We start from the raw sequence: 23,666 nt of genomic DNA, 5'->3' as shown, positions 1-23,666 counted from the left end.
AGACACTATCTGAATCAGTAGGACTTTATGCTGAGCCTGCCAAGCAGCTGCCAAGTGCAGATAGCCAACATTTACATTCTGTGTTGTGTGATGGTAGCTGTGACATGATTCCAATTAAAAGCTTGGTCTGCACACTGCAGATGTCTTCTGAATATTAATGTGCACTACAGACGGAGCAGATGGAATCTCTTTAAAATACAATGCAGTGAATGTAAAATTAAGGTTGTGTTTCTGGTGAAAACTAATAGGCAGTCAAAAGTTTTCTTTTTTCTATGTTTTTCATTGCTAACCCACAAGAATATCTGTGCATCATCATCATATTTCTTTACATATAGGAGGAAATCAACTCTTCATTATGCATTCAAATAAAAATACAACATTATACCATATTGAAGTTTTCTCAAATGCCAGATGTACCTCGAAAAATATTAGGAATACATGCAACATTTACTGTGCCTTAAAATTTGCCTCTGCCTAGAGGACAGATAATAATTGGAATATAGGATGTCTATGAGTTATTTGAGGAATTGCTGATAGGAAAAGGCTCTGTAAAAGTGTGTATATAGGGGTGTGTGTATTTAATTGGGATTTGGAGGTGTTCTGTGCGGTGTATCAGGAAAAGTCCATCCTGCACAGGTAGGGTAGAACAAAACTGGGGAATGTAAGAATGACAAGAACATCAGTGGTGCACTGCAACCCCAAAGTCAGCTGTCAGAACAGAGCAGCAATCCAGCTGGGAAAGTGTGTATTAGTTGCTGAAGTATTTATCATGCTTCTGTGGCAGTCCATGAGACACAAAGGAAAGCCTTGGTAGTAGGAATAGGTTAAAGGCCTTAAAAACAAACAGGGTAAGGTGACATCGAAACTGAAAGTAGAAGAGTTTCAGTGAGAGTGGAAATTGTAACTGTTCTTGCAGCTGCGTTTGTCTTCTCCTCTGGGACAGAATGGAGGTGTGTGAGGGGAGCGTACAGGGGGAAGAGGTTATAGAAAAGGCAGTGACAGGTGTGAAATACCTGGAGCCAGTGCACTGCTTCACTTGTGCCATTACCATAGCTGTGACATGCTTGTCTTCCACTCTTTTCAAACTTAATTTTACAGCTGCTTATACCTGAGGCTGTATAAACACTAAAGCCAGTGCCAGTGATGGGATTTTCCACTTCATCCCTATTACCTTACGAAGATTTCCCCCCAGATCTGCATTTGGATTATATTTGTCTATTATAGTTATATTGCCTGGCTATACTTCTCTCAAAGTTACTGGCCAGAATGTTAAGAAAAAGTTCCTGGCTTCATCGGTGGTATTTATTTAATACATGCCTACTTTAAGAGAAGTTTGCTCTGTGCTATTCCTGAGGATATTAATTTGGTAAGAGTGTTTTTAAAATCTAGACCACACTGGGACTCAGAACAGAGTTGTGCATGACGTCTGGGAGAGGACAGCCCTGTCAGGGTGAGGCAGAGCTGTGTCTGGACTTCACTGAAGCTGGTTTTGAGGTGATGTCCCAGACTGCTGATGTGGGGACCATCTCACTTAGGCAGGAGTTTTGGAATTGCCTGGTGATTCTTACCTCCTGTTGTGAGAGGCCTCCGGTGGGTTGTTGCTTTTGTTAATTTTTAAAATGTTTACTGCATTCAGATGTTCAGAATAATGGTGGGACTTGTAATTAGGTTTCTGAAAATGGAAAACCAAGTCCCCTTGACTGATTCCAGTGGCAGATCAGGATTGACTGAGACTGTTCTCTTTGGAGCAATGACTTATGTACCTTAGACTTGTACTTAGCAGTGGCTCTGTGCTGTGATAGAATGCCAATTTAATAATAGTGAAATGTATAAAAAATTGACTCAGGTTTATTATTATTTTTGCTTGTTCACATATATTAGCTTACTTAGATTGCATTCACCTGTATACAGTTCATAATTTTGTAGAAAGAGATTTATGCCAGAAGCGCTGTTGGAAATAATAAAAATAGACTGATGTGCTAGATATAGTTAAATGACGTTTTTTGTGACTCATTTAGGAATTATCTCCAGGACTTCCAAGTATGTTTGGTGGAACTCAGCTTTCCAAATAACCCGAAAGAGTTTTAAGTGTTGTTAGTTTGTAATATAGAACAATGATTGCACCTTACAGCTAGGCACAGGATAAAAATCTGATCAAAAGTCTTTGGGGTTTGATGTTTTAAAGGTATGAGGATGTGGAGTTAAGCCTTAGAAGTCAAAACCATAGTAAAAAACCAATTAAAATACAGAAAGTGTTGCTTTAAAAGAACTGTGTTTGTCAGAGTTGAATGTTGCTTTAAACAGCACTTCTGAAGTTTCTAATGAAAAGATTTCAGACTAAAATTTGTCTTCATTATGTTTCAAAAATCCTAAGTACCCTGAGGTATTAATCCTCCTGCCTCATCCATCTCTGATCTCTGGTGGATCAGGAGACTGGTAAATAAAGAGGTGAGGTTTGAAAGCAGAACTGGTAGAATAGGAAGGGTTAGTCAGGAGCCTTGGAAAAGGAGGCTTTCTCTTCTCTGCCACTGCATCTGGTCATGGGGGTAATTTGCTCACATTTCATAGTGATTGGGAAACGCCTTGTGGTTCCCTCGATAAGACGCCAATATCTTTTTCTGTATGACGAATTTATTTTAAGGAAACTTGCAGTTATTTCTTCTTGATGTGATGTTTCTGTTTCTCTGCAGTCTCATTCTTATCTTTGACCCATTCTGGCTTTTCCATTGTCAGACAATCCCACTGAAAGTCACATTCAAGTATGTTTAGGATCTTTTCTTTTTATCATCTACTTAATGTTTGGTTTGTAAGCTTAACTTTTCTGGTATTACTAATGTGGCTCCTTAGCTTCCCTCTCTCTGAAATGCCTTCTTCTCTAAGCCTACTCCTAAAGCCCAAGCAAATTTCCCTTTTTGACTTGCTTTGTTGTACCTTCCAGTGTCTTGCCTCTTCTGACAATGCTTTGAAGATTTGTCAGCTGCTTCTTAACTTTCCTGTTTTTTTGCAGCATCCTTCTTTCTCCGTGCAGTGCATAGATTTGTCTTTCTAACATTTGAAAACATTCCCAAGTCTTTCATTTCAGTCCCTGACAATCTCTGTTGTAGTATCAGCATATGGTTTTATCTTTAATCACTGTGAAATGTGTCCTTTTAGCTGAGATTGTACCTCAGCATGGGGAGTTTTTCTAATTTCATGTCCGTAAAGCAAGTGCATGCCTTGTTGCTATCTCTTTGATCTTAATAATATAGATTACACTCATAAAAAATCAACACCCAAAAAAAAAAAAAAAAAAAAAAAAGTGCTGTGTTTGGCTTGATCTGAGACGTGTCAGCAAGAAATAGGAGAGGGCTGTGTGGGTCATGCCATTGCAATGTCAGATAATGTGAAGTGCTGCTTGACAGGGATTTGTTCTCTGTGCTTAGGCTCCAGTCAGGCTGTACAAACTCCTGAATTTTGGGAGCAGGCTTATGGGCCTTCTTTTGTGAGAATGAATATCTGCTGAGAAAGTAGTGCCATACATGACTGTTCAGGTTCAGTTGTGGAAAGGGAATATTGAAATAGTGATCCGTTAGAAAAAAGGATCTTTGATTTAAAAACAAACAACACTCTTAAGGCCTCAGTCAAGAAGTGCCATCATAACCAGAGATTCACCCAGGTTCCTTTCAGTTAGTCAAGCAATGATTTCTTTCTTGAATTGATCAGCTGTTTAAAGTCTGTCGAGTCCAGAGTGCATATTCATTTTTCTACTGTACTTGAAAACCAAAAAAGAGCCAACTCAAAATAGCACAACAGTTTTAACTTCATAAACATCTTTCTTTCACTGACATAAATGCTTAGCTTGTTGACTCAACTTTTCCCTTCAGAAGTTACTACATTCTTCCTATCAGAGGGGTTTTAAAAAACTTGGAAAGCAAAGGCCAGAGACTTTGCTAAAATGACGCTTTCAGACAGTGTTTCTCCATTTTGTCAGTAATTTTTAAATACAAATTAAAAGAAAATCAATTAAATTGGAGACCAGGATGTGTTGTGACTTTGTTTTTATGTTTTTTCTCTTACTGTTGATGACAGCTGTTTTTCAATACTGAGAAATAACAAGGTATCTATGCCTCTGTTATTTTTACAGCAGGAGACAGGAAAACAGTGTTTAACATCAATGTAATTTTTTTATTGTTTTCCAACTTAATAGATGTAAAAGTCTCTTACAGAAAAGCAAAGCCTGTGTGTACCCAGTCGTGGATCATGGTTTCCACTTTTCTGCAGTTTTATTTTTTTAATGTTCTGTGCTCCCTCTGTTTGTTCTCTGGAAACTCACTTCTTCCCTAGTATTCCCTGACCTTTTGTCTTCCTCCAAATGTCTGGCATGCTTCAGCTGACACCATCAGGGTCTCTCCTGCCTGTCTAACCGGGTTCTGAGTTTCCATCCTCCTCTATGGGGGGTGAGTAGGCAGAGGAATAGAAGGAAAAATAAAAGGGTGTCTGTAAAACTCTGATCTGTTTCTGTCCTGCTTTTCTGAGAGAAGCCTTGAGGAGAACTCTTGGGTTCCAGAGCTGCCTCTGAAAAAATCTGAGTAGCTTGTAGCCCTAACTGTGGTCCCCGCCTTATGAAGCAGAGATGTAGAAGGGGTAAGTGAGAATTTGCCATTATCCAGCAAGGACATCCTGAAGGAAATCACAGATACACAACTATTATACTGGTAACAGTCAGAGGGAACTCTGTTGTTTTACTTACCTGTTGAAAAAAAAGGTTTAGATTAGTATTAGTATTTAGATTATTTTATTTATAGATTATTAGTATTAGTATTTAGATTAGTATTATATTAGTATTTATTGAAGTACAGTTGCATATCTGATGATGAAAGTTCTTTCTGCTCTAGTATTACTTTTTAATTGCCAAGAATCCTAAAAAGCTGATACTTGAATCAAGGAGTTTTCTCAGAGTTGTGATGGTTCCTATTTATGTAAGTCCATTAACATCTTGGTGTGTAGAAAAACAGTTTGACAGCTGTAGTCTGGCACTTCCTTATCGTAACTTGATACAACATTCCATAGAGACAGTCACGCCTCGGATTTATACTCCACTCTGCTTCTGCTATTTCAGCTTTAATGGTTTATAGTGTCAACTCATGTGTTGTTTGGATAAACTTAATTGACTTGTTAAATTAGAACAGTTTACATTCTGTTTCTCTTTTTATATCTCTTCACCCTGGATGATTTTGTGCCATGATTCAATGTAAAAAGTACTCTGTAAGTCACTGATTTGAGCTACTTGGTGTAATAAAGCTGGTATTTTGTGCTTTTGCTCTTTGAACTCTGAGTACTAAGTTTATGCCACCTACTATGAGCTTTGCTCCATCTTTCATCAGGAAACCTTCAAAAATTGTTGATTAGATTACACAGAAGATCTGTATTAAATATTTGTGTGCACAATAGCTTAGTTTAGTATGCTACTATAAATTGTATTCAGAATCACAAACAGTGTGATTTTTTTACCCTAGGTGAAATTAGGAAATGTTCACAGATCATAGTGAAAAGCAAAGTGCTTGTGAAGAAATAGAAGTAAGTTTTCAAGGTACATCCAGTGCACAGCAGTAACACCTCATACTCTGCTGTCATGCCTGGAATGCCAGTCCTTTGTTTGTCCCTTAATTTTTTTTTTCCTGTGACCCTGAATTGATCTTTAGAGTTTTGTCTTTTTCTATAAGAATTTATACTAGGATGTGTAATAAGTGGGTAGCAGTAGCTGGGAGAATGATGGTTATACTTCTGTTCATTTCAGGCTTGTGAATAGTGTAGAGAAACAACTTTCCCTGTTATGGTAGTAGTGTACATCTAAAAAAGCCTGATTTTTTTTTTTTTACCAGTCACTTTTCAAAGTCACTGACAGAGAAGGGAGCCCACACACTGTAGGAAAAGCGTGCTTTTCGGTCTGGTTGTAAAGAGTGGTTTTACTGTCACTTATTTGCCTTAAATACTGTAATTGTTTATTTGGTTTGAAAAGAGTAAAAAAGTAATATCTGTGTCCATTTTTCACCTATGGGGCTGTATTTTATAGTTATAACCATAGTCAGAACTCTAGTAAGTTAAACATAGTGAGCCACAATCAAGCATTGGATATTTCAAAGTAAATCTCAATGCCAAAAGTAAATCTCAAAGCAAACTAAGGATATTGGAGAAATTCCTGTTTTGTGACATATGGAAAATATTAAAAACAAAAAACCCCAGTGTCTGATTTATATCCCTAATTTTTCAAATGAAAAAACCCAATGAAATGGAGCCACTAGCAAGTGGCAGTATAGTTAGTAGAGCCACTAACTGCATGGCACTACTGCTGTTTGATGCAAGGTACATTTTTGAATTTAAGTAATGGATCTATTTATGCAATTTATTAAAATATTTTTTATTAAATCAATGTACATTTACTTTACAATTTACATACCTTTACTTTGAGGAAAAAAGGTTTTTCAGTCTGAAGCAGCCTGTTAAGTGTTCCTATCTAGTGCTTACTTCAGTCTGTGCCTCGCCACAGTATGGAGAACATGTACATGTTGAGCAGACATTCCTGATTTTTCTTGAGCAGTGGAGTAGGATCATTGTCCTGAGTCATTTTTGGCAAAACTGTGGAATGCACAGCTTGATCTGCCTTTCCACTGCCAGAATCACTTGCCTTTGGCTGCCAGGGAGGAAATTGGGCCGTTTTGCTCTCTTCTGGTACAATGGTTTAATTTACCTCAGTTTTTGTTGTGTTTACCCAATTACTGTGTCTTGGTTCCCATGAGCCAAGTAAAAGCAGGAGCTGTGCCAAAGTTATGAGACATTTTGAACTTGAATATTGCTGCACCTGAGGTTTTGACATAATGGGGAGTTTACAATGCAATCATCTCACAATAAAATCTTTTAATCTCATTATAGTTTTTGCAATTAACATATAATAACATTCATATCATTACCAGAGACATGGCCCATTGTTCAAACTGAGCTGTGGCCCATGGGTGGGGGGGGAGTTCTAACTCCAGATTTAAAAAAAAAAAAAAAAAAAAATTGTTTCCTCTTTCAAAGCAGCAGTTTGATCTTGTTTCTGTAGATCCCAGATCTCTGAGTGGTACCAGGTCTGTGTGCTGGCTTCACTGGATTCTTGTCACAGTGTAGGCAGAGCTGTGCTCTGAGGGCTACTCTGGTGTAGGGGTTTGCTCTTGGTGTGTCCATCCCTATTGCTTTAAATTAGGTGCCCTTTAGTGCTCAGTCTAGGAGCTAGGCTGTGCTAACAGTAAATGTATTATTCCCTTCCACCCCATCTGATTGTTTGGAATCTGTCCACAAACCACTGTAGGTGTATGTGGGACCTTCAGGAGCTGTTTCTCCTAGCAATGCTCAATGCCAGGCTTTTCCTTCGTGTGCTTCTAATGGCAAAACAAGGATGCCATAGGAGTGGCAGTATGACTGTGCAATACTGAAAACAGTCATAAGCAAAGAGAGCTTTTCATTGGTAAGCCAGAAGGAAAAAAAAAAAACCTACGAATCTTCTCTAGTAGGAAAAGTCAGACTTTTATCTCTTTAGCATTAAAATAGTCATCTGACAACACATAAAACTGAATTTTATACATGTTAGAACTGTCACTAGTGTAAGAGATGCAAACTATCATTTTAATCTTAAAAGCTTTGTGGAGGCAGAATAATAGTACTCTCTTAACTGCCCTTAAAAGGTTATGTGTTTTTCTCATTTTTAACACTGGAAAACTTGATGCAGTTTTGATGACACTGAACTCTGCTATGGGATAAAAGAATCAAGATTCTAAAAGAAGCCATCGTTGTTGGGTTTTTTTCTGTAACCCAAAGTACGCCAGAGTATTCTGTAGTATATTAATTCTGTTCAAAGACATGAAAATGTTATTCTTAAATATGAGCATGAAATGGGTGTAGAAGTCATAAGGTGGAAAAAAATTCTGTATGTGCAAGATAGAACCTGAAATAATGTATTTACTCACTAACGGTGCTGGTTAAAAGTATCTGAATCAGTACATGAGACTAGTTAAACATTTACTGAAAACTGTTATGACCTTGATGAGGTGCTTGTACAGCAAACACAGCAAATTACGTTTTGAATTTAGTATTTTCTTTTGTAATAAATGACTTTGTAGTGGAAACTGAACTAATTTGTTTTGGTCCTCTCATTCTTTAGAACCTTAGAGAACTGGTAGGCATCTGACTGGGTCTCCGGACAAAAGTGATGAGTTTTCCTGTTTCTTCAGGTCCAAATTGGCCAATTTTGAGTAGTTACTCAGTTAGATGTGAGAGTGTACTGTTGCAGGGCAAATTACTGTCCAGAGCAGTTTTGTGTCACCACTGGTAGCCAGAGACAGACCCACAAGGAAAAGTTAAGAACAGGACAAAATGTATGAACACTTTCAGATCTGGAAGTTGCATGGGTTTGTTTGATAAACCTGCATGGATCTGTATTCCCAATGCCTGTTTCCCCTTAAGGTGGGGTAAACTTCTCACATCCATGGTGTCTTTTGGCAAGTGAGATAAATCCTGCCCTTATTTGCAGGAAGGGTCCCTGCTGTCATAAATTGCTTAAAGGTTTGAAGAGAAAGTTACTTGAATTCTCAGGTTTGTTATTCAGTGTTTTTGAACCTCTTCAAGCTTGCTTGATGTATGAAACACTGTGTCAGTGTTATTTTTATAAGGATTATGTCATATTATAGAAGTTTAGATCTAAATTGTAAAATTCATAATAGTCTTGCTTTTAATCCTGAGCTTCTTTGAGGCTGAACATTGTCTCCCTGTTAACAGATTTAGCTGAAAACTATGGAGTTAGCCTGATTATTCCTTTCCCTTGCAACCTCTTCTGATTTCCTTTATTTTTAAAAAAATACACAATAATAATTTTGATCTCCTTTTTGTGGTATTAGTTGCAGTTTTGTGTTTTCATGTAGATGCAGAGTGGTTGTAAGTGCTCCAAAGAAACTAAGCTCTTCTGTCTTTGCTAAGTAATCATTGTTCTCTGTATTCTGGTGGTGCTGAGATACTCAAAATTTTCTAAGAAATGACAGGGTCATTAAGATTTTTGTGGCGGGTGTTTGATAAATCTGGCTCTGTGATGCATGTGCTTTGATGGGGTATAAAGGATCCTCTAATTGTTAAATATTTAAAGAATGGAAAAGGTTACAGGTTGTATCAGGAAGAATGGAATTACCTGTTGAAAGGAAGAAAAGTGGAAAAACATGAAGCAGTCAGAGTAAAATGACGTTGGTTGTTAGAGGTGAAGGAGAACAGAGTGCTTTGATTTTGTTCTGGGTGAAACTTTACAGGTAGATTTTTTGTTTGTTTTGTTTTGTGACTGACGCAACTCTCAAAGACGGTACCTTGGTTACTGTAAAAGGGGGAAAGGTGCTGCTTGCTGAAGGTAATGTCCAAATGTACATGCACAGTGGAACTCGGGCACTTCATCCCAATCCAAAGTTCAAGTGCCTTGTGTAGCTACAGCATGAACAAAGCAGCAATGCATCCTCCATCTCAGCCTTTTCCAGTTTCAAGGCGTGCCCCTGTGTGAGACAGCCTTGCTCAGGCTGGGTGGCTGCAGTTACTGGGGGAGCCCTGCCGGGGCAGTTCCGCAGCCTGCGCTGTCTGGGGGCCACAATGGCTTGGCCAAAACTTCTTTGGCTTTTGATCCACGTTAAGGAGGTACAGCTGACCTAGAGTGCTGCAATGCTTGGCATTAATACCAAGTAAATGAGGCTGCTAACTGATGATAGGTTAGGATTGGATAATCTGTGTAGAGGTATTTTTTTTCAGAATTAGGTAAAAAAAAAAAAACCAACCCAATACTACTTACCATCCATCTTAGCATGTAATGGCCTTCAGGAATATGAAGCTTAATTTTGAATAAAAACTTACTGGCTGGCAAGTAAATGGATGAAAGCTTTATACTGAAGCATTTTTAAAAGAGATTTGTATGGGGTTTGTGTACTAAAAGTATATAATGATTATTCCATTAATTCATTATACTTTGTAATAATAAATACAAATGTGTAATTTTGATTTATTTTTCCTTTTTTCCAGCTCCAGTTGTTAACCGATACAACAGAAGAGTATCAGGTATGGTTTCTTTTTAAGAGTTTAAAGTATCTGAAGTAGTTTTTAAATGTGTATCTGACTAAAGGAAGTACATTAAAAATTACCTTCCTCTTATTGCCTTATATCTCATAATTCTTGCATTATTTTTGTTTGAAATAATGAGAATTGTTTCTTAATTCACTGTAGATGCCAATGGTCAACACACTTAGAGTAGTTAGAAAACAGAAATATGGGGGATGCTCCCTTTTTGCATTGTGCAACTGATATTTATAGCTGTTGAATTTCTGGCTGTTCACTTGTTCTAGAGACACGTATTATATGTATTTATTAGTTTATTTGTTTTCTATCTCAACCAATATGAAATGCTTCAATGAGAAATTCTTATTCCCAAAAAATTCCTTTGCAAGTTGATTTGGAAGAGTATCACGTGAACAAAATGTTCTGTATTGATGGGAAGGTATTGCATTGTTTTTTCATTTGAGATGCAGTGTGAGTTGCTTTGCATGTGGTACTTTTTTTGTCTTCAAATATTTTATTAACATTTAGCTGGTCTAGAAAGTTGCAGTTCTGATTTAACAAATAGCTTTAAGAAAATGCCAACATATTCAGTGTTTTCCTTCTAGTTTTGAGTTCAAGTCTACTCAGTTTGTAATTCATGTGGATAATCTGACATGTTCTTGGGTATGTTAGTTACGGTGGGATATTGTTGATAATACATTTATTTATATACCATGTATACATAAGATAAATACATGTTTATGTGCAAAATATCCTTATACTCATTAAGTTAATTTGCTTTGCTACTGGTAGCTTGGATATGATTAAAGATATTATTGTGTATTTGTGCAACTACAAACAAATAACTGAGTATAATGAGAATTTCATAACTCTTAAAACTTGACAGTGCTGTAGTTTTGAGATATGATTACATGAGAAATCTAAGCAGGACAAAATTGTGTCTTGGATGGTGGAGTTTGATGCCCTGATAGTAAATATTGGGAGTCATATATTGTAGAGTATTTGGAGAGGCCCAAGACACTTCCTCTGCTAATTAAACTAATCCATCCTGGAACCTACTGATGGAGAAGAATCTTAGAAATGAGGAGTGAATACATCTCAGATTTAAATTTAAATAAAGGTTGAGTTATTCCTAAAGTTAAAAAATTAAGCCTTAATCAGAAAGCGTTTGTAATATTTTTGACTTTGCAATACTGAAATGCAGTGTTGGTGCTCACACAGTACTGAGCTGCTCTTAGTCAAAAAACAGATTCTCTCATTTAGGGGGTCCAAAGGTTAATGTGAACAACTAAAAGGCAAATGTAAAATTGAATTGCTAACTTGTGCAATTAGATTAAGGTGGACTTTAGTTGCTTAATAATGCTCCTGCTTCAGGAAGAGCTAGAATAATTCAGAGTTTACAGTTCACATTAGAATTGTTATGGAGACAAACAATGGTAGAATATGTGCATATTACTACTGTGTGTAAATACTTTCCACAATTAAAAAAAAAACAAATCTGTTTTCTCTCTATACACTGTATAGGTCATGATAAGTGGGATTTGTTAAAATGCAAAGGCGATGCAGACACCATCCATGTGTGCACAAAGAGATGCAGTTTTCCCTCTCTTGGCAGGAAAAGCAGAGAAACTGCTGATTTGGGGTGGGGGGGTTGTTTGCTGGGGTGGTTTATTCCACTCCATACCTGCTGTTTCTGTCAAGACCTGCATAGGAATGAGACTGGTTACTGAGCTCAGCCCCCTGCCATCATAGGCAACCACATTTTACAATCCCTTGCTTAAAATCAGTGACTGATTTGCTGGGTTTGGTGCTCTGAATTTGGTTTGACTTGTGTTAGATGCGTTAGGTTTTAAGCAAGTTTCCATTCTGCCATTTTTCTAAGATGGATTTTGTCCTTATAAACCAAAAAATAACAGCAAACACCACACCAGTGTTGCCTTACAGATTACTCAGCATAGTAGCTACATGTTTCTGGATTTAACTAATAAAGTAAAGCAGAACAAAAGAACAAACCATGGAGAAGAAAAGGTGGCACATAATTCATTTTTTGTATTTGCATTTAGTGTATTCTTTTGTGGTCTTCTCTTCAGAAGAGCTTTCTGCTAGTCCATGTTGAACCTTGTTAATCTAACCAGTATTTCTGTGTTTCCAGTGCAGTGTGTGTTTGTAAGGGGAGTGAAGAGCACAGCTCAGTTGCTTGCTGTTATCAGCATTTACATGCACAAAAAATATATTTACAGAGAATTTAAAAGCTAACATGGGATGTATTTAAGAAAAATTCAAGCAAGAATTGCTCTTTTTAAGTATTTGGCTGCCTGGGGAATTACAGCATTGTCTCGTTCACTAGGTCAAAAATAAAAGAAAAATATAATTTTAATTAGAGGAAAAGTTGATAAAGTGATTGTCTACATTACATACAGTTTATGACAGGCTAATAATTGTTCTGGTAAACCATGCAACTACAGATGTGTTCTTGTAGGCTAACAACTGTTTATTAAGCTCTCCTACACATAGCAGTTAGAGAATCTTTTTTTAGTTGCTTTATTAATTTTTTAATATTAAACTTGAAGTGTTTTCTACTGGCTGGTTCTGATTAGTTGCCTACAGATAACAGGATGATCATGGTTCCTCTGGTGCACTATTGAAAATTCTAGAGATGAATAAACCCATAGAATAAATCTGTTCTAATGATTACTAAATTTTCATTTAGGTGTTTATTTCTGGTTATGAAACATCTAAACTGTTTTGGCAAATACTACCAATGTTGTAAATATTTAGCTGTCATTCTTTAAGACTTACTCAAAATGGACTGTGCAGGAGGGTCATCCTGGAAGAGGGGGATTTATCTAATCATGTTCATGTAATTATTTATAGAAGTGCAGAGTGGTGGTGTTCTCATGAAGGAAAACAGCCTTTTCCACAGAATGCTTGGAGGGAGAAGGAGAAATGAGCTTGGTGTTTCCCTAGAAATTAATCTAGTGAATAGCAGGCTTGTGTGTGGCATGTTTGGCCATGTAACGTGTTGAGATCCATGGTGTGCACACAGTTGGTCAGCTCTAATTTGTATCTGAGCTTGTGGCTGACTTCATTAAAATAATCCTGTTTGTAAAATCATAAGCTATTTCGGTAGTAGAAACTAAAATTTGAAAAACCAGCTCACTAATTTGAAAACCTCCTAGCTCTAGGGTGCCATGGGCTGTGATGCAATTTCAGGCCTCATTACCCAGTAGAGCAGTTTTGCTGCTGCTCTGAGTTAGCAAAGTCTGAGGCTTCTGCCAGTGTAACCTGTGTTAGTTACAAGGATTGCTGACTGACTGCCTTTGCCCAGGCTTGGATGGAATGGCCTGAATCCCTTATGGATTCTTTTCTCCCAAGAACTGGACTGGGTTGGAATTCATACTTGCTTCATTACACTCCTTGATCTTCCTTCAAGCATAGACACTCCTGACAAACTTAATTATGTTGGTCACTTCATTTTCGGTAATGGAAGGCTGCAGAACATGCCAGTATCTCTGTCTTGGCTGGGGACTGACTACACGGTGCAGGGAGGTGGCAGAAATCACTGATCCCTCCTTTCTCAATTATATCAAAGCTGTTTCAAAACTAGAGGAAGAGAGCATTGATATTTGTCCCACTATAACGACTGGTGCATAACACTGAGGAGAATTTTGCTCCTGGTGGGATATGAATGAAAAGTTAATTGTGTTTTTGGAAGGAAGAGTGTGACGCCCACTAGAGTCTCTCTTGCGCATAGTTTCTCCTCTTTCAGTTTTAGCATATTTCAGAAAAGTCAAGTTTTTCGATAGATTTCTGTATTGCCATTTCTAGACACTTTTGATTCATTGCACAGAACACCCACTCTCCAGCAGACTTGCTGATTTCTTCTTGGGATAGGAAAATCTGACAAAATGACACCCGTACCATACATGTGTCACAAAAAGTTTTCATCTTTTTTCTACAATTATTTCTGTTTATCTGAGTGACCTGGTGTAATATCTCTTTTGAATATGCCTGTACTTCCTCATCAGCCTTCCTTTGGTCTCAGTGGAATGAAATTGCAGTTTTCACATTCAGCAACTGTAAGCAGAGTAATTGATAAGCAGAATAATTGACCTATATGATCTAGGGAAGCAATATATAATAGTTATTTTGTTAATAGTAACATGACTGTCAGGATCTGTGCCTGTTTTCATATTAATATAAAAATAATCAAATGAACAAGACTTGCCTCAGTTGTTCTCTTTGGTGGGGCAGCTTTCAGCAGAGACTCAGTGCAGTGAGAAGGATCAAATCTCTTCCTGGAGCTGGGTGCTAAACCGTCCCCTAAGATGGGGTTGCTGAATAAAGGTTTGGTGTGTAGAGGTTAATTCTCTTGTCTCTAGCAATCTGATGTGACACTATGGCGTGGTGTTGTGGACTTTTTTGGGTTTGTGTTGGGTGGTGTTTTTTGTTTTGTTTTTTTTTTTGTTTTTTTTTTTTTTAATAATGTGCAAATCAATATTCCCTTACAGTTTCTGGCTTTTTCTTTCCTCATCACATCAGCTTCCATAAGAAGCCTTGACTGTTGGTTCTTCCAACTCACTGATTCTTCTCTATTTTGATGGTGGTGGGGACTCTTTACCTTGAGCTCTTCATTAGTCTGGCTCCTGCCAAAGATGAGCAGTCATCTCATAATGTACATATGTTGCTAAAGTCTGATATTCCTCTGTGCTTTCTAGTGCAATACAGCATTTTCTTCACACCCTGGCAAGTTGAGATGTCAGGATATGATAATATTACACATAGTAAATTCCTTTTACTAGCTTCTAGTGTTCTCAAATGACAGCTTTAACAAAAATAATTTTCTAATAAAGCTTTTCTGTTAATTATTACCACACAGCATGTTAGTATTTGGTAAAAAAGACTGTTTTGGGACCCTGTTAAATTAAGACATCTAAATGGTAGCAATGAAGCAAGAGGCAATGCTTCTCTTGGGAGGTTGTTTTGAGTATTTTCTCTTGCAGAATACTATCTACTACTTCAGTGATAAAAATCTCAGCACTTGAAATCATCAAAGGAGGAAGACTTGAGTGATGACTGACTTTCTCTGTGCTGTTCTCTTTGCTGTGTATTTATCTGATTATCAGGGGTTGATTTGAAAATCATGATCTGATTTTTTCTCTGGAAGCTATTTAATTAATTTCTATATTGATTATTCACCATCTTACAACACTGATGGCATAATAAATTCTGCTGAAAGATTTTCAGGCAGGTGATAAATGATAAGAGACTTCTGACTTCAAAAATCCACATTTTTACAAAAGGCACAGTTTTCCTGTATCAACAACCTGAAGCTTTTATGGATTTTTGCTAGCCCTAATGATTGCAAAACCAGGATCATAACTAGAGTGAAAAGAATTCGTTTTGAAAAATGTTGATATGAGCAAAAGCCAAGCATGTGGGATGACAGATGAAAGTGGTGATAAATTGTGTGGGTGCTCTCCTGTAAGAAAGTGTCTGAATCATTATTCATTTAACAAAAAAAGCTTGTTTTCTCTGTTTGCAATATTGGGACTTATTTAAAAATTCCTGGCATGTGATTGATGTTCAGTGAATAATAAAAAGTTTATTTTTGGAAATTAATAGTCATGACTTCACAATTACTTGGATTTCACAGTGTTGTGAACAATTCTGCAGGATTTTTTTTAATGACATAAAGAGAAATACAGCACTGTGAGCATCCGTAATTAAAATTTAAGTCAGTGCAATAACTGGTCAGAAGAAGTCTGATCCAGTCTGCTTAATGCACATAAGTGCTGCAGTGGAATAGAATTAATTAACCCCTCATCTTTTGTATTTATTCTTTCTTAATAATAGTTCGTGGCTAGAGTGTTACATAAGAATTAGAAGTTGTTTGTCCAAAGTCAAGTGTTTTAACTGAAAATAGCCCTTATGAGTTGGGAGCATAAGTTTATCTATGCACATTTTTAAACAAGTAATGTGGTATGGATCAGTTTTGCAAAAGTATTCAGGTAGCAAAAGGTGCAAGTGATTAACTTCCATTAATTGTTTTACATTAAGATCTTTAAAAAGCCTGCATAAATGTTGGTCCATATCTTTGTATACATAAATACTTTTGAAAATATCAGCCTTCATGTGATGGTTGAAATAAAATTTAGTTCTCCCTTTGACAAGTTGGAATTTAACTTTTCTCTTTTGTGTGATAGAGAATTGGTAATTTGTTTTTTTCTTTTTGGTTTGAACTCAGGATGGTTTTTAACATGGGAATTAAAGCCCAAATGAAAATATTCCAACATGGTTTGTTGGTCAAACACACAAATCTCAAAATGCCTGTCACAATACAGGCTAAAAAAGGCAGTTTTATACTTGGTGCAAAACCTGGTGCTGTGATGTATCTTTAGAGTGACCTCAGAGTCAGATGTGATTTGCATTTTTCTTGTGAATATATAAGGCTGCACTTCATCCCTATTTTAATATAAAGTTTTAGACAGAGTCAGAGATGTTGTTACGCTCCTATATTGATTAATACACTCAAACAAGTTTAGGTTGCTGTAACTTCAGCTTAAATGTGAAATAGGTCAAATAGTCTATCCATGGAGAACATAGAAGTTTAAACAGACTTGATTTAAATTTGAAAGGATGTACTTTCAGAAACTTTACTTGGTAGTTTTTAACACCAGAACACCTTGCTGAGTCTGTGTGTAGCCCAAAATAACAGAAAACTTTATAGGAATACTAAAAAACTCACTTAAAAGGAATATAACACAATATGAAAGCTCACTTCAGGAAATATTAAAGCTATCTAAGGAGCTGCTGTGAGCACTCATTTGTAGAGAGACTTGAGTCAGGGCTTGACTTTGGGAGGTGGCTTGTGTGTGGGTACTTGGCTGCCTAGACCTTAACCTGATTTGGTGTGTTTTTCCCATGTCTCCAAAATTTGGGAGAGGAAAGACCCTAATTTTCTCTAATTTTCTGATCTTCTCTAAAGGAAAAAAACAAAACTGGTCAGAAATAAGGCACACAAGTTCCAACTGATGAAGTTCTATCCAGTATTAGTATTTTGCTGGACCACTTCAAGTGTGTATTTCCTGCTAAGACAATCCATTTATTCAGTGAGATGCTGAAGTCCAGAGTTGGCTGATCCTAGAAATGAATGAGTGAAGGAGTCACACCTTTGCCATGGCTGGTGCTCATCAGAGCCTTGGAATTGCTCAGTAGCCACACAGGAATGGGGGGAGCTGCCAGGCTTTTCTTCAAGGGGTCCAACAGTAACTTCCCACATTTCCTGCTTTTCCAGTGTGCCAGGAAAGGAAGCAGCAGTTTCCAAGCACAGGGACTTGGGGGCTTCCACGTTATTCCTCTGCACACAATCCTTTGGTGTCAAGCCATGCTAATTTTTTATTGTTCCTGGTTGCTACAGGTAAATAGGTATTAGTTGTTCTATTCAGGGTAATGTGGTTTTATATGTATTTGGACATTCTCTAGAAATCTTTGAAAATCATATAATATAATTTATTTCAGAAGTGCCTTTTAACACTTTGGCATGCTTTGTCATGAGAGATGTCAGAAAGATGTAGGTAATCTTCATTGCTAAATGAAATTTTAAGGCAAAAAGTGCTTTACTGCACTTTTCTCAAGATGATTTTAAAATATTTGCCTTATTGCAGGTTTAGCAGTTCATATGGCAGAATTGCGCATATAAAACAACAAAAAAAAGCCTTGATCTGTAAAGAAAATTTCTTATCTCTAGACTAGAAAACCACTTTTCCTGTTTTATTCCTCAGCTAAATTCTCTTTTCTGTCTACAGTTTGCAGCTAAAAGCCTGTAAGCTACATGCCTTTTTTGGGGGGAAGGTATATATTTGAGCCACTTCTTGGAACTTGTGGTGTTCTGATGTAAACTGAATGGAAAGTGAACATTCTCTGTGCTGTTTTTAACTCGGAGAAAGTATCACTGTTTCAGGCACATAAGCATTATTGGTGCTAAATTTCTGGTTCTATCTGCCTTGCTTACGTAACACATTTGGAAATGTGTTAAGATTTATGTGATGGGCTAAACCAGAATCATTAAAGCAGAAGGCTTTCTTCTACAATTGTGAATCTGTGTGCTCTGAAATAGTAGTAGCATCATGTTTTCCAGGAGACCTTTTTTATGGGTGACTATCTCATCAGTAAGGCTCTCTTAGAAGGCTTGAACAAGGTCAGCAACATGTTTATCCATTTCAGTCTTCTGATTCCTTGACTTGCAAGAATAAAGCTTCCTCCATTTGAATTTCCCAGGTGTCACCACATGGAATAATGTGTAACTCCAAAATACCCTGCTTCCATTTTAGTCTTCTGTTCAAATGTAGTAAAGAGAATTGGAAACAGAAGTAGCAAATTGTAAATTACTGTTTTAAGATTGAAAGGGCAGTATTTTGCTTTTGGTGGTTACTATCAGTGTCAGAGCTGTTTACTCCAATGATCAGCCACATGGAAAACTTTCTTATTTTTGTTAGTCCTCTACCATGATGGAAGTATTTTTGTTGTTTTAATTTTCAAGCACACTTACCTCTTACTGCAAGTCCCAGAGCATACCAGTGTCTGATGGGATGCTGGGCTCTCTTCTTGTGAGTTGAGACACGGAAGCCCAAAATGCAGGAGTCCCAGGTGTGGCTTAGTTAGCAGATGATTTTTTGAAATCAGGCAATATTGGCTCCTTGACTCCTCCAGCTGTACAGGAGAGACTTGCAGAGTGTTTCTTTTATCACCACAGTGCTTTCATCTAGGTCCTCTGGAAACTGTAAATTTTCAAATTATCAGAAATTATAGTCTAGGAATTAGAGCCTCATGAGTTTGTCATTATTTTCCTGCAGCATGTGGCTTCAGTGAGGCGAGAGGGCATAACCCTCCAGTGTGTGAGCATGCACAGTGGAAGGATAAGCTAAAACATTTGGCATAACTCATATATAAGGGAATTAAGTAGAAGTTGTGCTTTGATATAATTAAATAGGCAACTATATGAAGCAAATACAATGATAAACAGCTGTTGGTTTAGTTGAAAAAAAAAAAAAAGGCAAATGTCATGTTCATTTGGTTATGGCAGAGAGGTAGGAGAAGTGCTTAGGAGAATGCTGTCTCTAGTCCTACACTGGCACAAGTTTTTCGTTTTAATTGCTCATGAGTAGGAGGAGGATTTAAATAAAGATATACAAGCTGAGGATTGTTTTATGAAGTTTTGTTGCAGTTCAGTAAGACCCCCTGCAAGTTGCCTCTTAGTATGATAGGGAATGTCTTTTCCTGACAGATCCCTGGAGCAGATTCCTGGGTGTTGTGAAGCCTTTGGTCTGTGGTTTGCTGCTGTGTCCCTGAGTCACTTGACCTGGGTCCAGGCCAGATCCTGCAGGCTGCAGAAGGAGTTAAGCAAAACAAAACAAAAAGCCAACAAAGCTGAACAAAGCCTACCTAGGAATAATAATTAAGTAGGAACACATTGTATCTTGTTAAAAGTGCTTTATGCTTGTCTTTAAAATCTAGTTGAAGCAGTATTGTCTGCTTGTAATGCTTTCATTATATGTGTGTAAAGATAGGAATCTAAAAGAGACTGTGATTATTTACTTTCCGTTTATTATTCGAGTTCTTTCATCATCAAAGTTCTCATTTGCCCCTAGGGAAATGTAATTTTAAATACTTTGCCAAATCTTGCTGTAGTAGAAGAAGAAAAATTTTAATGGCTATTCTGCTGTAAAGCATTGTCTCAGTTGTTTTACTGTACATATGATGATAAAGCCTTTTAAAGAAACACTTAAACCAGATCTTTATTAATCTGTACGAATGTAATAAGATTATGTGAAAACTGCATTATTCAGAATACATAAAGCAAATGCACTTATGGAAATAGTTGTCAACCAGTTGTCATAATTCTAAAGGGCTTATTATGTTGCCTGTACTTATGCATCTTGGGAGAAAAGGTGTCTGTGCATGTAAAGTTGAATTCCCTTCGAAGAAAAAAAAACCCATTATCATAAAAGGTGGCATTTATAATTGATTGTGCAGTCTGTTCTGAACTCGTTACTGAAAAGTAGTAGGAAGTAGGAGTGTGTGACAATGTCACAAGCCAGTGTCGCCGGAAGTGTTGCATTTCTCTTTTGATGGAAAGAGAACAAGCTGGAGATGTCTGATTTAGATAATGCTATTGGAAAGTACATAATCATGGTGAGGAGATGGTTATCAAAGATTTCTAAAAGCAAGGTTAGTAAGCACTGTAACACATCATGCACTTCTCTTGGTAAAAGCATTTATCCAACTGTGAACTAGAGTGGGGTCTCTCCAAGCTCCATCTTGGACCTCAGTTTTGCTGCTCTGTTAAAGTAATGGGCCTTGAGGAGCACAGGTAATGTCCACATCAGAGCTGGGCATTTTCAGATTTACTCTGGGCTGTAAGCAAGGCTTTGAGTAGAGCCAGGTGTGCAAGAGTGGCTTTCTGCAGAGCTAGGTGAAACAGTGCAGGATTTTAGGGGCTCACAGGTTCCATCAGTGTCTCATAGGATTCTTTCCCTGACAGAGTGATCTGTGCAGCTTTTCAGCCTGAGCAGGCTTTGGGACCAAGTGTGGAGTGTGCCTGAACCTGTAATCCTGACTGGACAGAGCTGGTTTGGCACAGCTATGCTAAGTGCCTTTGTAGTTAATCTGTAACACAGAAGAGCTCTGCCTGTGAAGAACTGACTTGATTTAGTTTGCTTTTAAATTTAAATTACATTTGAAGGTGTTTCAAGAACCAAAAATCCATTCTTTTCCTTTCCCCTTGAAATGAATAATTTCTAAATATTTCTCCACTGAAAAAAAATTGACACTTGATTTGACATATATGGTCATGCAAGTGGTTGCATGTTTGAATATTCTTCTTTGGTATTTGACTAAAGTTTGACTGTGTGTTTTTTTGCTCAAGGCCTGGTTAATTGTAAATCATGTCTCAGTTATGCGTCTATGACAATTAAGAGTGAAGTCAGGAGGTGGTATTCTTGTGGGCTATCCTGCATCTGGAGATTGCCAAGTGGCACTTAAAGTGAAAGACCAGTCTTTTGAGACCCAAGATTTGAGTTTTGGGCTGATGCAATAACGTTAGTTTTAACAGAAATTTACCCTTGATTTCAGTCAGTTCTCACTAGTGAATTGAAGGCTGAAGTGACTGATTTTCTTGAACATATTAACTGTTCTTTGGGTTTCAGTGTTGCTTTTCTTTCCAACTGTCAGAAATGTGAGAATGGTTCAGGTGGTGCAAATGGTTGCAGGTTCTGTTTCCCACTTGCTGGATCGAGGTACGAATCTGTCGTCTGCTTTGACATGGTGAGATCTTTCACTTGAGAAACAAAGTGCAGTTTCTGAACCAAAAAGTTCTGAGCTAACCAGCAACAGAAGTGAGAGGAAACTTGAAGTTGTTTTCCAAGTGTGGAAAATCACATTTAGCTGTGCCAGCAAAGACCTGTGTGTAAGTGCTGTTCAAGCTTCCTAATTCATCTGACTGCATCGTTTTGAAGTGCAGCTCAGCTGTCAGAGGGAATGACAAGCCACTGGAAGTGGTCATCTTCCAGCTGGCATAGTGCTCCCAGAAGAGGCTATGCATCTGTCCCTTGAGAGACAGACTTAAAAAATGCTTGAAGCTTTGACAAACTCAAATGCAAAGAACACTGCCTTAAGCATAGTTTAAAAATACTTATCTGAATAAATAACTGGAAAAGTGTACTGCTCTGAGTGGATTTTTATTAATGGGTCTGATAGGAACAATTGGAGGTGATGCATCCTCATAAGTAAGGGAGGGTGAATAGGATTTCACTCTGCAGTGCAGAAGGTGGAATCCAAAATTGAAAAGAGAGTACGACAGGCATCTATTTGCTACTTGTTTCAGTAGCAACAGAAATATTAATAATGCATTCACCTTGCATAAAACATAGAACTTAAATTTCCTTCTGTTGTGTGTGTTTGAAGGTGTTCAGGCATCAGCCTCTTGGCTGTTATTTTGAAAAAAGCAGTGATCTCTCAGGGTCAGGAATGGTGTGCATTTCTCTTGGAGGCTGTATTAACTTGCCAGAGCTAAATGCTCAACTGTTATTTGCATACAGATTTCTATATAGTGCAAAGACTTTGATCTTGACAAAACACTTATTTTGCAGAACAATATTATCTTGAGAGTGATTAAAACTTGCATAAACAAAGGTGGTGTTTGTACTGGCAAACTTGTCTTGCTACTTCTCCTTCTCTCCCCACCCCTTGCTTCCCCCTCACCCATCCACTGCTGATGTCATTGCTGCAGCTACAAAGATCTCTTGCTTTCAGATGCTGTCACCTGCATAACAAAGCAGCGATGGAGCTGTATCATTTCTGAGCCTTCAGAAGTGTTAACAGATGTTCTTGAAAGCCAAAGAAGGTGCAGCATGAGAGCTGCAAAAGCTAAGAAAGACTAAATGTAGATGGTAGGATAAAAGCCTGAATTTCTTTTTATCTCAAAGCTTCATAAAATTGAAAACTGTTTTTTATGTTCCAAAGCTATTTGAACTATGTATGGGTGGATTTGGAAGGAAGCTTGGTCTGCATGGTGTGAGCTGGTAGAGCTGTAGATGTGTCACACTGCTGTGTAACTTCCACTCATGGATTCTTGCTTAGCACTTGCTCAAGGGCAGAGTTGTGCTGAAAATCTCTAGGCAAGGTGTGATTTCAGAAGTCACTTCAAATTACATGAAGATACTGGTGAGCTTTAGGTTGCACATTTAGAAAATGTCTTCCCCCTTGGGTGGTGGAGCAGGTTAGCAGAGAGATATGCCATCTTTGCCCCAGGAGGTTTCCAGGTCAGCCCCAATGTAGCCCACAATTCCAAATAGCTCCTCTTGGAGGGGCAGGTTGGACTGGATGACCTTCAGAGAGAGATCCCTTCCAACTCCCATTTCAATGAGTCTGAAAAACAACAATTTTCAGGAGAATCTTGTGAGAACAAGCTTGCCTCGGAGTGTCTGTTTTGTTGGGACACTTAAATAGTTAATATGTGAATTCAGTCACGTATCAAATAATGGGTCAAGGGTGTTTTCACTCTGTCACAATGAAAGATGAGATGTTTTTTCATTAGGACTGGCTGTACTGTAACACACAAATGAATAACCTTCAGGAGTCCTGAAATTCCCTACATTTCTGACAGGGGTTGGCAGAGTTTAGGGTAGTTTTGGGGGTTCTTTACAGCCAGAAGAATAGCAAAGCAGCACAGATAAGGTGAAACATGTTGAAGGTAAGACTGACACACAGGGCATATGTTCAACAGTACAGACTTCCCCAAGTGATTTACCTATTAACAGTACTGGAAAGAAAAATTGGTCATACTGCACCTTAAAACATGGAATGGGTTTGATGTAATGCTGCTTTCTCTTTTCATTAGTCACGTTTCAAAGTATTTGGAATATACTGTTGGTTGTTATGAGTAGGCTGAAAAGCTTTCTGTTGGCTTTCCAGTGTATCACAATGTTAATTAAGCTTGAGAATTTTGTGTCTCTCCCCTTTTTTAAGCATACCACAACAGATATGTTACATTAAGTGTTGCAGCTCTGCCTGCA

At 37.7% G+C, this 23,666-nt stretch overlaps 2 protein-coding genes across 2 annotated transcripts in view; one reads left to right on the top strand and one right to left on the bottom strand.

Moving 5' to 3' along the window:
- Positions 1-23,666, bottom strand: part of PDHB (pyruvate dehydrogenase E1 subunit beta) — a 107,001-nt gene that overhangs the window by 16,310 nt on the left and 67,025 nt on the right. The window lies entirely within an intron of this gene.
- Positions 1-23,666, top strand: part of PRKAR2A (protein kinase cAMP-dependent type II regulatory subunit alpha) — a 57,450-nt gene that overhangs the window by 13,842 nt on the left and 19,942 nt on the right. The window contains exon 2 of the mRNA XM_053989540.1: positions 10,060-10,095. Coding sequence (XP_053845515.1) covers positions 10,060-10,095 — 36 coding nt within the window. The remainder of the gene's footprint in view (positions 1-10,059; positions 10,096-23,666) is intronic.

Source organism: Vidua macroura, chromosome 13, assembly GCF_024509145.1.
Source record: "Vidua macroura isolate BioBank_ID:100142 chromosome 13, ASM2450914v1, whole genome shotgun sequence".
NCBI lineage: Eukaryota > Metazoa > Chordata > Aves > Passeriformes > Viduidae > Vidua > Vidua macroura.
This window is presented reverse-complemented; position numbering and strand designations above follow the sequence as displayed.